Below are 14,725 nucleotides of genomic sequence, written 5' to 3' on the forward strand. Positions count from 1 at the left end.
TTTTTGCGCAACATGTAAAGACTGTATTTCAGGTGTCATATATTTCTTTTGAAGTTTGAATTATTAGCTATTGTGAAGTTAAGTAAGCCAGGTTTTTACATAGTGATTTAACAATGTCTGAGTGGTTTGAGGAAAGATCTCACCTCGGTAGCTAGAGTAGCGTGGATACCTGGGATTTGTGTTAGTCACAGGATATTCTAGTTAAGCCTTTCCCTGCACCAAAATTTTATTCTTTTAATGAGGTGTGTAGAGTACACAAGAGATTCCCAAATGATAGTACTGTAGAAGGAAAATTATCTACTTTATCAGGTATTCATCATTTTTTAATAATATCATTCTTCACACACCAAAATCGATAGTAACCATCCTCAATGGGCCAGCTGGTGTTTTAGTAATAACGTTGGTGAAAATCATTTGAGCTGATGTGCTGGTTCTAAGCACTCAAGGGGGTAAGATCCGAAAATCATAGTTATGTGAAATTGTGTATTCTTGTAGGGCATTTGAGGATTTCAGTTATCTGTAAAGGGCTGTCATTAATATCGCTCAAAAGTTAGAAATTATGTGGACTAATATCTTGTCATTGATTTGATTTGGGAGGTCAGGGAGTGGAGATGGGGTGTGGGAAACATGCTGCCTCAGAGGAGGTTTACCAGGGTGCCACCTGGATTAAGGTGTAAGGAGAAGCTGGATAAACTTGAATTATTTTCTCTGGGGTGTAGGAGGCTGAGGGGGGGGGATGATAAAAGCTAATAAAATTTTGGGAGGCATGGATAGGGTAAATAGAGTCACATAACAGAGGAGATAGCTTTGAGCTAAGATAAAGAAATTTTAAGGGAGATATATAGGGCAAATATTTTACACAGTAGTAGGTGCTTGGATTGTAGTACCAGGGTTGGAGGAGGAACTGAACATTATCATGACTTTAAAGAGGCATTTAGACAGACACATGAAAATGAAGGTAATGGAGGGATATAGATTATGTGCAGGAAGATGGGATTTATTTCATTTGACATTAGAGTTGGCACGTACATTAGAACGAGCCAAAAGGCCTGTTCCTATAAAGTTCTGGGTCTATATGGAATTTTCATGTTCCCTGTGACTGAATGGGCTTTCTCTGAGTCCTCTGGTTTTCTCATGTAATGGATATTCACTTCCTGGGCCGAGGAGCCTCTTCTTTTTGCCAAGCCAGCCTTCCTATACATATCCATTGTCACTTTTAAAAAATTAAGCAGTATTAAGTTAAACTTCCAACCATGCTCTTTGTTTAGCTTCTGATTGTAAATCGGAGCCGGTCTTCTGTTTTAAATGTAAGTGGAAAGCAATAATCAGTTTGAAGTCCGAAGGGCAGCTTTGCACACAGATGCATTGTCTAAAAAAACAGGATGTAGGTCAGTGCAATGAGCTTATTGTTGCTCAAGAGACGCACTGTAAGTTAGTGGATTATTTAATTGGGCTTGTTTCAAAATAAACAATGCTGGCTAAGTTGCTTAGATCAAGGAAGCTTGCAAGTGAAATGGAGACAGTCACTTAACACATCAATAACTGATCTAGTAGTAAATTGGAAGGTTTGTGTACTCAAGGAATCAGCTTCACAGAATAAATTGTACGTAACCTGGGATCTGTGTCTCCAAGAAGCTTTTAGACCTTTTGTTTTAAAAGGCATCTGAAAGCATATCATATACGTGTGATGTCACTCAAGTGGCTGAGAAGGGATATAAATGTAGAGGGCAGTTCAGGCTCATTAGGAATGGAGTAAAGAACATAAAGAAGCATGAGAATATGGGATGAACTAGAGTTAGTTCCTCTACCTTTGATTTCTGTGATGGATGACTGGTTCACCTGCATTGTTGGTATGTCTTCTTAGCGTAGAGGAGTTTGTACCTGTGTTTTAGAAATGGTCTGCAATTTGGAAATATTTTTTATGATAGAAAATGCTTTCTGAGCTATAAATGTGTTTTAATTCTGTCTGGATTTTAAAGTGTTTCACTAAAAAGAAACAAACTGTGCTGAAGCTATTTTGTTGGCTGGAAGTATCTCCTCCTTGTAGGGAGGGGGTCCCACCACTCAAATAGTTGGTATCGGCTGCTAAACTTGTCGCAGAACATAAACAGTGAAGTGAACTAGTCTTTGAGGATTGGATAGTTACACTATAATCACCCTTTAGTGAGGGTAATCATGGCTACTTACAGTATACCCGATAGGTCTTAAGGTCTTGGTTTTGAGATTAGGACTTCATGGTCAGCAAAGCCAATGCCGTTACACTCACGCATCCCAAAGATGTGCAGGTTGGTAGGTCAAATGGCCATTCTGAATTGTCTCAAGTGTAGAGCTGAGTGATAAAATGTGAGGGGAATGTGCAGGGAATAAAATGGGATTAGTGTGTTTGATGGTTGGTCGTTTACATGATGCTTGGTGGTTTAAAAGGACTTGCTAGGCTGAAGATCCTGTTTCTGTGTTATATGACTCTTGTAAGTAAATGGATCCAACTATTCACTGGAGTGTATAACCTTCATATCTATATTTGAACAGTTAAACTATAATTAATGAGTGCAGTGATATTCAGCATTCACCAAGGCAGAATGTTAATGAGGATAAACATTATTAATTCAATTAACGTAGATATAAACAAATACATCTTTGTTTTGATTACAGGGAAGATATAGAACAGGCCAAGACTTCAGGAGACTGGAAAATAGTGCATGATTTTTATTCAACAACTTTTGATTCTTTTCTGGAAATTAACGCAGCATTCAAGGTATAGAGATCTTTCATCTTGTTTTAGGAAAATGGGGCTTGTGTTGCACCTATTCATTGCATGCATATCTAATAACCTTTAATTGATTTTAACGATTTTCCGTAACTGTTCTTAAGAGCATAGTGTTCATTTCACGTTCCCATAAAATGGAGTGATCCAACTGAGATACAAATTACAATAAACAGTACACCAGCAGTATCACTTACTTGTTTTCTGCTAGTCTCCTATTATGACTTCCAGCTTCCTGATATAATTTGGATTCCACCTCTTCCAGATAAAATATAAACTATATTGTTTATCTGTTCTACAGTCTGCTTTTAAATCTGCATCATTTGTGACTTTCAGATGTTGAAGAAGTAATTGATTTAGATCTCAATGTTGTATATGGTGACATATATGTACCTTGATAATAAAATGTACTTTGATCTCTGTAGGAAAAGTGAAAATTCAGCAAAATAGAAATAATATCTGTAACAGACAAGAAAAACAGTGGGAGATTTTTTTAAAGTTATGACATGCGCATAATAATCAGTCCTATTTCCAATGCAACTAACCATAAGTGATATCTCGGTCCTATTTCAAAGATTCAAAGTACATTTATTATTAAAGTATGGATGCAGTATACAACCCTGAGACTTAACTTTCCACAGACAGCCATGAAACAAAGAAACACCATGGAACCTGTACAAAGAAAACATGCCACACTCAACATGCAAAAAAGAACAATGCTGACGGCAAAACCAAACAAAAATACAGAATATAAAGCATCAAACCACAAAGTCATTGAAACAGTCTAGGAATGTTATGTTTAACTCAATTCAGTTTAATTTAGCACTCTGTCGCTCATTGACTGCAGGCCACAGAACCAATCCAGCCTGATCAAAATTGCAATTAAAAAAGGAGCAGCCAGAAACACATATAACCTGAACTGCAGAGTCCAGCCATAAACTGCGTCGAATAAACCCAAGCTGCCAACATAATCCCCCCACAGCGTCAAGCGAGAGGGAGAGAGAGAGAGAGAGAAGTCAGATGCAGGCTCCTTTCTCTGGGAGCAGTAAGCAAGAGTGAAAGAAAGGCTGGTTACAATCAGGCATGTTCCTGCAGTAGGTGCGAGTGAGAGGGAAGAGAGACCAGACAGATGCAGGCAGATGGTGCTGAACACCCTCTCACCTTCCTTTCTTGTCCTCTTTGATTTCAATCTTGCTTGACACTTTAAGCAGCAAGAAATGGAGTCGATCATGGGCTCGCACTCTGTCTCCAGGCTTTTTGGCCTTCAGGCCACACACTCCACTCGAAACCTCACCAACCTCATTTGGAGGCAGCAAAGTGCCAGATCTCTCAATCAGCCCAAAAACAGACCATCAAAATGTAAATCATTAGTAGCAAAATGATCATTGGAAGAAGAAGTAAAAGTAGTTTTGTGAATTGGCTGAAGGATGTTGTCTTTGGTCATATTGTTCACTGGCACCGTGTTCTTCATTTCCAATTCAACTAGCCATAAGTCGTATTAGATTGGAGATGTTGATCAGGGAAGGACAGAAAGCAACATGTTGTAATCACCATCGAGCTGTCATATATCAAGATAGATTATAGATTGTCCTGATCAACATAGAACATAAGATGTTTTCATTATCACAGAGCACTGGAAGTTCTAATCAGTGTAAATTATAGTACTCAATATCTTCATCAGGACTGATTATAGAGTGGTTAATCCAGTGAAAACTGAGAGAATTCTTATCAGAATCAGTTGTAAGATTTTTTATTTATAAACAGGTCTCAGGGTAGCTCAGACTGCCCTTGTCAGGGTAGATTATAGATTGTTCTGATTAATCTAGAGCTCGGAATATCTTGCGAAATTACTTTTTAATTGTGTATTTTCTTGAGGAGTGTATTTTTATGCTTTGAAAAACTTGTTTGATTGATTAGCAAGCTCTACACTATCCATGCAGCAGATGCTGGAAACCTGAAAGGGAATTGGAAATCTCAACTCCTGGAAAGAAGTTGTAACATCTGCACAGCATTTTGAAGTGCTATTGACTTGAATACTGAAACACATGTTCTAGCTGGGAATCTCCAGCATTTTCTCCTTGATTTAAGGTACACATTATTTTGGATCAGGACACAACTACTGAGTGGCAGTTCAAGCATGACAAATCTGTCTCCCTACCCTAAAAATCAGAATATTGTCCTGCTCTTTATTCTATGTGTGAGTGCTTTCAGACCTGCCATATTCTCAAAATGTTAACTACTGTTAACCACATCAGTCAAAAGCTCTTACATCACCCTCTGCAATGTGTCTGCAGACTCCAAAGATAAGGTTTCACCATATCTTTAATCCTCCAAAGTGGAGCAGCAACATAGAGGCCGTGGATAAGAAGGGCAGAGTTGCCTGTACTTCCTGAGGAGGCTGAGGTCCTTTGGAGTATGCAGGCCTCCCTTCGTGCTTTCTACCAGTCTATTGTTGCCAGTACCATCTTCTATGTGGTGGTGCACTGGGGCAATGGCATCAACACAATTGATGCCAACGGACTCAATAAACTGAATAGAAAGGCTGGCTCTGTTACAAGAGTCAAACTGGACACACTGGAGACTATGGTAGAACAAAGGACCCTGTGGAAAATCCGGGCAATTCTGGACAATGTTTCTCATCCTCTGCATGCCACCTTGGCTCAACAGAGGAGCACCTTTAGTAATAGACAAAAACAAAGACAAGTGCATTGTTCCAAAGAGCGCTATATGAAGTCATTCTTACCCTAGGCCACTACGCTCCATAATGAGTCAACCTATAGCTGGGGAAGTGATGACCCCCTTCTATTAGACTGTTTGAGGTAAATTATATTTTATTCTTTCTTACTTCTCTTCTAATATTTGTATATTGGTATATCTGTGCACTTGTAATGCTACAGTGACACTGTAATTTCCTTTGGGATCAATAAAACATCTAGCTATCTATTTATCAATCATAATAACATGCTTGTAGGCACCATATTCCTCCCCTTAATTCTCCTCCTAATGTCAATAGTAGGGAAGTTCTAGGGACAAGATTTTTGTATAGTTAGTAAAGTATGTATTCATCTAAGATCATCAGCATGTCCAGTTTTGGGGAGATCCTGTTTAGCCAATTGACTGAATTTTTCAAAATATTAACAAAAGACCTTGGTGAGTTCAGGGCAGTTGATGCAATCTGTGTGGACTTTGGTAAAGCTTTGACAAGGTCTCACATGGGAGATTGGTCAAAAGGTTAGAATCCATGGAGTTCAGAAGTTAGCAAACTGGATCCAAAAATTGTGATGGTAATAGAAGACATAGGGTAAAAATGGAAGATTGTTTTTGTGATTGGAAGTGACCAGTATTGTTCCATAGGAATTGGTGTGAAACTTTTACTGATGATGACATATAGAAACATAGAAACAAGTTGTGCCAAACATGTCCTAACCTTAAAAATTACCTAGGGTTACCATAGCTTTATATCTTTCTGAACTCCAGGTACATATCCAGGAGCCTCTTAAAAGACGCTATCGTGTCCACCTCCACCACCATCGCCAGCAGCCTATTCCAAGCACTCAAAACTCTGCATAAAAAACCTACCCCTGACATCTCCTCTGTACCTACTTCCAAGCACCTTAAAACTGAGCCCTCTCATGTTAGTCATTTCAGCCCTGGGAAAAAGCCTCTGACTATCCACACAATCAATGCCTCTCATCATCTTGTACACCTCTATTAAGTCAACTCTCAACCTCCGTCGCTCCAGGCAACATTCTCGTAGATCTCCTCTGCACCCTTTCTGTGGTTTCCACATCCTGTGGTGAGGCGACCAGAACTAAGCACAGTATTCCAAGTTGGGTCTGACCAGGGTCCTATACAGCTGTAACATTTCCTCTCAGCTCTTAAACTCCCAATCTCACAGTTGATGAAGGCCAAAACACCGTATGCCTTCTTAACCACAGGGTCTATCTGCACAGCAGCTTTGAGTATTCTATGGACTCAGACCTCAAGGTCCCTCTGATCCTCCACACTGCCAAGAGTCTTACCATTAAAGCTATATTCTGCCATCATATTTGTTCTATCAAAGTGAACCACCCCACACTTATCTGGGTTGAATTCTATCTGCCACTTCTCATCCCAGTTTTGCATCCTATCAATGTCCTGCTGTAAACTCTAACAGCCCCCCACACTATCCATAATACCCCCAACCTTTGTGTCATCAGCAAATTTACTAAATCAACCCTCCACTTCCTCATCCAGGTCATTTCTAAAAATCACGAAGAGTAACGGTCCCAGAACAGATCCCTGAGGCGCACCACTGGTCACCAGCCTCCATGCAGTGTATGTCCCATCAACAGCTACTCTTTGCCTTGTGTGGGCAAGCCAGTTCTGGATTCTTGGATATGTTAAACATTTGGATATGCGTAGAAGGTACAATTAGTAAGTTTGCAGATACAATGAAACTTAATTTATCAATCAGTTGGTGATAGGTAGAGCAATGGACAAAGAATTTAATCTTGATAAGTGTGAGATGATTCACAATGAATGGTGGGGACCCAGGCAGTATTGAGAAACAGAGGGGCCTCAGTGTGCAAGTCCCAGGGTCCCTGAAGACAACAGTACAGGTAGATGAGATGCTGAAGAATGCATATGGGGTCTTGGCCACATTTAGCCAGGGCAGAGAATGGCCATGGTACAAAGTTATAAAACACAGGGTTATGGGCCACAATTGGGCCACAATTCACCTACCTCTGATCATTCCAGTGTGGAAAGTGGTGGTTCATTGGAGAGGATGAAGGAGATGTTGCCTAGGAGGGAACGTTTCATTTACAGGGACAGAGATTTGTCTGGATTTGTCTTCCTTGTAGTGGAGGATCTGGAGGGGTGTGGTTGGAGGGAGGGATGAGGAGCAAGATCCCCGTTTAAATTTTATGAATAGTTTATATCCAATGTGTTGCCTGTTCCTATGAGCCTGTGAGCAGCAGGCTTTTCGATGTACTGAACTTCACCACATGACAATAAACTCGATTTGATAGAGATGTACACAATTATGAGGAGCCTCATAATTGTGAGGGTAAATAGTGTAAATGGTTGGAAACTTTTCCATATAGCTGAAGTGTCTAAAAGTAGAGGACCCAGGTTTAATGGAAAAGGTGAGATGTTTGGAGGAGATCTGCAGAGGAGCTTTTTCACCTGGATTACTGTTGGAATGTGTAACACACTATCTGTAGGGATAACAGAGACACATACTCTCACAGCTATTAACAAACATCTAGATGATCATCATTTGAATCACCAAGCCACAGAAAGCCATAGATTAAGTGTTAATAAATGAGATTAGTAGAGACAAGTATGTGATGCTCAGTGTGGATGTGAAAGTCCATGGGGCCTGCTTCTGTCTGCACGACTCTACAACTTTATGCCTTGATGATCGATTCATCCAGATTTCTCTGGAATACATGGGGCTTACTTATTTGGGGATCAACTTAATATTTTACACACATTTGAAAATTGATCTTTAATTGTTATGATACATTGAAATCCTGGCTGTAACCCTGTCCAGGTTTTATTTCTAATTTCTAAATACATCTTTTCTCTTCCCAAATTTATTAAACTGAGCCAAGACTCCTTCTTTGGCTTGCTCTTTTTCCAGGACACAAAACTCTTTGAACTTTTATTTCTAATATATTTTTCCTGCCAGCTGTCAGATGCTCATACCTGGTTTCAGTCAATTAGTGCTTCTAAAATTACTTTGGCCTATTGAAGTGTAAATCATGCAGTAAAGTATTTTCACTGATTGTAGATCAAAAGCACTTACTTCCAGGTGAAATCCAGAACTCTGGAAAATTGGCCTGGACACTTGCATACACAATTCACCTTGGCACATGCTGATGTTTTCCCAATATTAGTCATTAACATAAGGGGAAACTTCTTCATTCAGAGGGTCACAAGAGTGTTGAATGAGCTGCCAGCTACAAGTGGGGCATGTGAGCTTGATTTCAACATTTAAGAGAAGTTTGGATAGGTACATAGCTGGAAGAGGTATGGAGGGCTATGGTCCCAGTGCAGGTCGATGGGAGTAGCTAGTTTAAATGGTTTTGGGCATGGACTAGATGGGCTGAAGGGCTTGTTTCTGTACTGTGCTTTTTTTGACTCTATGTACCTAAAGATACTGCAGTGTGTTTCCTTCATTGCTAACAACAATTAGAACTGTTAAGTACAAGCTTCACTGTCGAGCCACAAGTAAATTGGGATCTTAGCTGGGATCAGCATTATGACACTTAAATATTCTTCTCTAAAATATTGATGCCTTGAACAACTGTTAGTGTCCAGGATAATGGAAATTGTATCCAAGGAATTCCCTTCACAGTTCACAGACTCTGTAAATCATATCACTTTTGAGCTACAAAAAGCAATTTTTGATTTCTTGGTTACCATCTCGTCCCAGTGGCATGGGACCTCTTGAGGCTTGGGGCTTAATGGAAGTTGATCATCATGGGATTTTGTCAAACATTCAGAGATCATCTTGTGCCCCTCTGTCATGTGACCCCTCTTTTTACGGCACCAATTTAACCTGCACCACTGCCACGGGCAGAATTCGTTAAGCTCTGACTTCAGCTTAGTAGTAAATGGAAGCCAGGAGACCTTCAAATAAGTCCTGATGGAAATGACACAGGTCCTATTTCTGTACCAAATGCCACAACACTGTTTTTAATGTATTTTTGAGCAATTTCAGGAATTTTTGTGCAAATTAATGAAGTTATGTGTGTGAAAGAATTGAAATCCATTTCTTGGACTTCTGTTCTGCTTTGCAAGTGTTCTGTAACTTCAGTTCTTTTATTTGTTTAATTTAGTGAGTTACCACGTGGAATAGGCCCTTCTCGTCCTTCGAGCTGTGCAATCCAACAATCCCTCGATTTAATCCTAGCCTAATTACTGAACAATTTACAATGACCAATTAATCTACCAGCCGGTATATCTTTGGAACATGGAAGAAAGCTGGAGCATCTGGAGGAAGCCCATGGTCACAGGGAGAACTGACAACTCCTTACAGGCAGCAGCAGGAATTGAACCCGGGTCGCTGGAACTGCAAAGTATTGTGCTAACCACTACGTTACTGTACTGCCCCTTCATATAATGATTCTAATTTTATACAGATAGATTGGGGAGGTTTTTCATACACAATCTAAACGTGCACCCTTTCAATTTTCACTTCTTGTACTTCCGTTGACTAATAAGAATTCTGGTATGTTCAGAATTATCATTATGTTAGGTTGAAGACAAGCTGATGATTGGCCATGTATAGGGACTATTCAAGTTCTACAATGAGTCAGTTGTTTATGATAATGAAAGTAAAATTGGTTCTCTATCTTATAAAATTCACTTGTACTGAAGGTTTGCATTATTTGTGCAGTTTATGTCAATGTTCATTAGAGTAAATGGGAGATACGTTGGCTCATTTCCAATACTTGAGTTTCTTTTTACCATGTAAAGGAAATTAACATTAATTTTGCATTAATGCCTTCTTTATTTTTGCCTTAACTGTGTTTGGATTTTATCTTCCATGAATTCTTAGCGAGATGTCAGTGCACCTTTTAATACAATTGAGGATCCAGGCATTAATGTTAAATTTACCAACAGTGTCTATGATGCATTGCTGAGCACAGTGAGTATGTTATTAGCATCTTTTAACAAAATCTTAGCAATTAAGTTTATAGATTTATTGCTTAATAATGATGCTTAAACATTCTTTAGTGTACCCGATACAAAAGCACTCTTACAAAAGAAAAATATTTAAAACCTAACTGATAAATGTTAATGAGCTGCAGAATTTTAGGAATTGCAGAAAATACCACAATTGTGGTAGAAAGTGAGGAGCTTAGTAAAAAAATGAGCCAGTAGAATAAGCTGGAATTCATCAGGTATATTTAAAATGTTGATAGGTTCTTGATTAGTAAGTATGTTATGGGGGAGAAGGCAAGGCAATGAGGTTAGGAGGAATAAATCAGCCATGGTGGAATGGTAGAGCAGACTCAATGGGCCAAATGGCCTAATTCAGTCTTAAGGAAAAGGGATAAATAAAATTTAATCAAAAGATGTGTGATGTGATGCTTTTTGGCAAAATGAAGGTGAACACACAATGTGGACCATTTGGCAGAATTCTAACAAGTGTACAAGAGCAGAGCACATTCTTCTTTGAAGCTGAATGGATACGTTAAGTGAAATGCATGACATCAAAGTGAAATAAATAAAAGTGCAGGGTATAAGAACACAGCGGTTATGTTGAATCTTTAACAGAATCTTTAACAGCGTTCATTGTAGGAAAGGATATGAATGTCGTTAACAAGGTATTGTAAAGCTTTGCTTGAACAGCTGAAAGATTCAGGGAATTTCATCTGCAGAATTAACCTACAGAAGCTTGGATTAAACTCCTTGGATCAAACATGGATTAAGGAAAATTTTAATAAAGGTGTTCAAGATTATTATACCTTTTGGCAGTCTAGATAGTGGGAAAACATTCCCAATAGCAGATAGTTCAAAGAGCATGATCACAGATACAATGTGATACTGGGAATTCAAGGAGAATGTAAGAGAATGCTTTTTCTGTGCAGTGAGCATAAGCTTGTTCTTGAGTTTTGGCTGGGTGGTAGAGACAAATTCAATCTGGCCTTTCAAATGGGACTTGAGTATGTATTGGAAGGAAAATTATTTACAAACTTGAATTATAACAGGGTAACCTCACAGACAGCCCAGTATGTTATTGATATAGCCTCCTTCTTTGCCATAGTAAATCTAAATAGTTGGAAATGCAAAGTGAGAAATGTTAGAAATTCTCAACAGGTTATGCAGCATCCGCAGAGACAGCACAAAGCTAAAAGACAGTATTGTAATATGCAATTTGAGATTGGTAGCTGCATGAAGATGCGACTCATGTTGCCTCTTGCAAACCACTGATTGTCCAGGGGATTGGTAGTTGTGGGTGTATACAGCAGATTTGCCATGAAGCTGTATTGTAATTTTGAATTATTTATAATTATTTGGAGTACTGCAAAATATTAACTTACAGTACACTGTCACCATTGCTTTCATTAATGTACTATCAAATGATTATGATGGATGGTACAACTATATGGTTACCTTAAACCATACCAGGTGACACACAACTGTACTCCAGCAGCTAAACAATCCAATGCAGATTATGTAGGTGTTCCTGTCCTCCTCCTACAAGTAATACTGATCCATCAATTCGCCAAACGCAGCCCTATTGAAATTGAATGCTTATGCTTTATAGCATTTAGAATTTACCAGTCTTTGTGAAACATTCAGTAGCCATATACAGCATTAACAGATTATGTATTCTGATAAAATATATAAAGAATGATCTGCTGCTCTAGTATGTGTAATTGAAATGAATTGGTTATATATATATATAATAACCTCACACAACTGATATTGTTAGCCCCAGGACATCCAGAAAGCAGTACTGAAAGGCATTATTAACAGTCTCCTGAAAGAATGGAAAGGGTAAGTGTTACATGTATTTTTTAAATGAGCTTGCTTTGATGTCCCGTTGACAGATCATATTGGTAATTTCAAAGTTAAAGCAAGAGATTCTATTTTGATTTCCGATGTACAAGGAAGAGCAGTGTATTTTCCTATCATTTAATGACAACATTCTACAGCTTCAACATAGTGGGCTGAAGGGCCTGTTCCTGTGCTGTACTGTTCGATGACCTATGCCCGATTTTACATAAGCATTCACCAAAGAGGAAATGTTTCCAGTCAGAGAATAAGAAAAACAAACATCTTAAGAATGTCTTCATTCACAGAATGTGATGTGGCTGGAAATGTGAACATTCAGTGCTCATTCTTAATTATCCCTGTACTGTGAAGGCTATTGAAGGAGCCATATTGGTGGGGCAGGAGTTACATGCAGGCCGGACTAGTTAAAGGTTGTAGCCTTTCTTCTTTGAGGGACATTATTGAGTTGCAAATGTTTCCACAGCAACCCAGTGGTTTTATTGTCGTCAGTACTAAATTAGATTTTTTAATAATTCAGAATTTACTCCATTAGTTGAATTGAAATTCACCAGCTGCCATTTGGGAATTCAGACTCATATCTCTGAGTTGTGAGAGGCCTGGTTGCTGGTTCAGCAATTTAACCACTCACCTACCTAAATACCGATGAGGGATATTGAATTTCTCCACCAACATTCAAAATAAAATTTATTATCAGAGTACATACATGTTACCAGATACAACCATGAGATTCTTTCTCCTGCGTGCATACTCAGCAAATCAATAGAACAGTAACTGTTAAACAGGATCAATGAACAACAAGCTGTGCAAATGCAACTATAAAGAAATAGTAATAAGTAACGCGTATGAACTAACAAGATAAAGAGTCTTTAAAGTGAGTCCATCGGTTGTGGGAACACTATAAATAGAATGAATGTAGTTCTCACCTCTTGTTCAAGGTTGAGGGGTAGTAACTGTTCTTGAAACTGGTGGTGTGACTCCTGAGGCATTTTTACCTTCTACCTGGTGGCAGCAGCGAGAAGCATATGGCCTGAGTGGTGAGGATCATTGATAATGGATCCTGCTTTCCTCCAGCAACATTTCATGTAGATGTGCTCAGTAGTTGGGAGAGCATTACCCGTGATGGACCGGGCCAAACCCACTACCTTTGGAATGATTTTCCATTCAGAGCCATTGGTTTTCCCATGCCAAATCGTAATGTAGTCAGTCAGAACACTTTCCACCACACATCTATAGAAGTTTGCCAAGGTTTTTGATGACATGCCGAATATCTGGAGACTCCAGAGGAAGTAGAGGCACTGTTATGATTTCTTCGCAATTGTGCTTATATGATGGATCAGGACAGGTCCTCTGAGATAGTGACACCCAGGAATTTAAAGTTACTGACCCTCTCCACTTCTGATCCTCAGATTATTACTGGCTCGTGGACCTCTGGTTTCCCTCTCCTGGTCTACAATCGGTTCCTTGGTCTTAGAATTGAATTGACTATTTCTTACATACACGAGGAGTAAGAATCTATATGTTACGTATCTGTCTAAATGTGCAATATGTAATCATAGTAATTTATAATAAATAGAACAGTCAGTGTAACATACAAATACGGTTGTATCAGCATGAATTAATCAGTCTGATGGCCTGGTGGAAGAAGCTGCCCCGGAGCCTGTTGGTCCTGGCTCTCATGTTGCAGTACCATTTCCCAGATGGTAGCAGCTGGAATAGATTGTGGTTGGGGTGACTTTGATCCCCAATGATCCTCTTCTCACACCTGTCTTTGTAAATGTCCTGAATCATGGGAAGTTCACAACTACAGATGTGCTGGGCTGTCCACACCACTCTCTGCAGAGTCCTGTGATTAAGGGAGGTACAGTTCCCATACCAGGCAGTGATGCAGCTAGTCAGCATGCTCTAAGTTGTGCCCCTGTAGAAAGTTCCTAGGATTTGGGGGCCCATACCAAACTTTCTCAGCTGTCTGAGGTGAAAGAGTTACTGTTTCGCCTTTTTCACCACATAGCTGGTGTGTACAGACCACGTGAGGTCCTCAGTGATGTGGATGCTGAGGAACTTAAAGCTGTTTACCCTCTCAACCCCAGATCCATTGATGACAATAGGGGTTAGCCCATCTCCATTCCTCCTGTAGTCCACAACCAGCTCCTTTGTTTTTGTGACATTGAGGGAGAGGTTGTTTTCTTGACACCACTGTGCCAGGGTGATGACTTCTTCCCTGTAGGCCACCTCATTATTGTTTGAGATTAGGCCAATCAATGTAGTGTCGTCGCCAAATTTAATTAGCAACTTAGAGCTGTGGGTGGCAACACAGTCATGGGTATACAGAGAGTAAAGGAGGGGACTTAGTACACAGCCCTGAGGGGCTCCTGTGTTTTGAGTCAGAGGGGCAGAGGTGAGGGAACTCACTCTTTCCACCTGCCAGTGATCTGACAGGATGTC

General features: G+C 39.5%; 2 protein-coding genes across 15 annotated transcripts in view; one reads left to right on the forward strand and one right to left on the reverse strand.

The window, feature by feature from the left end:
- ppp1r3cb (protein phosphatase 1, regulatory subunit 3Cb) overlaps window positions 1–14,725 on the reverse strand; it is a 273,775-nt gene that overhangs the window by 33,344 nt on the left and 225,706 nt on the right. The window lies entirely within an intron of this gene.
- The window catches only part of hectd2 (HECT domain containing 2), a 95,313-nt gene that overhangs the window by 11,735 nt on the left and 68,853 nt on the right, over window positions 1–14,725 (forward strand). Inside the window, exons 3-5 of the mRNA XM_059947532.1 lie at window positions 2,653–2,755; window positions 10,317–10,406; window positions 12,201–12,265. Coding sequence (XP_059803515.1) covers window positions 2,653–2,755; window positions 10,317–10,406; window positions 12,201–12,265 — 258 coding nt within the window. The remainder of the gene's footprint in view (window positions 1–2,652; window positions 2,756–10,316; window positions 10,407–12,200; window positions 12,266–14,725) is intronic.

Source organism: Hypanus sabinus, chromosome 22 (assembly GCF_030144855.1).
Source record: "Hypanus sabinus isolate sHypSab1 chromosome 22, sHypSab1.hap1, whole genome shotgun sequence".
Classification (NCBI taxonomy): Eukaryota; Metazoa; Chordata; class Chondrichthyes; order Myliobatiformes; family Dasyatidae; genus Hypanus; species Hypanus sabinus.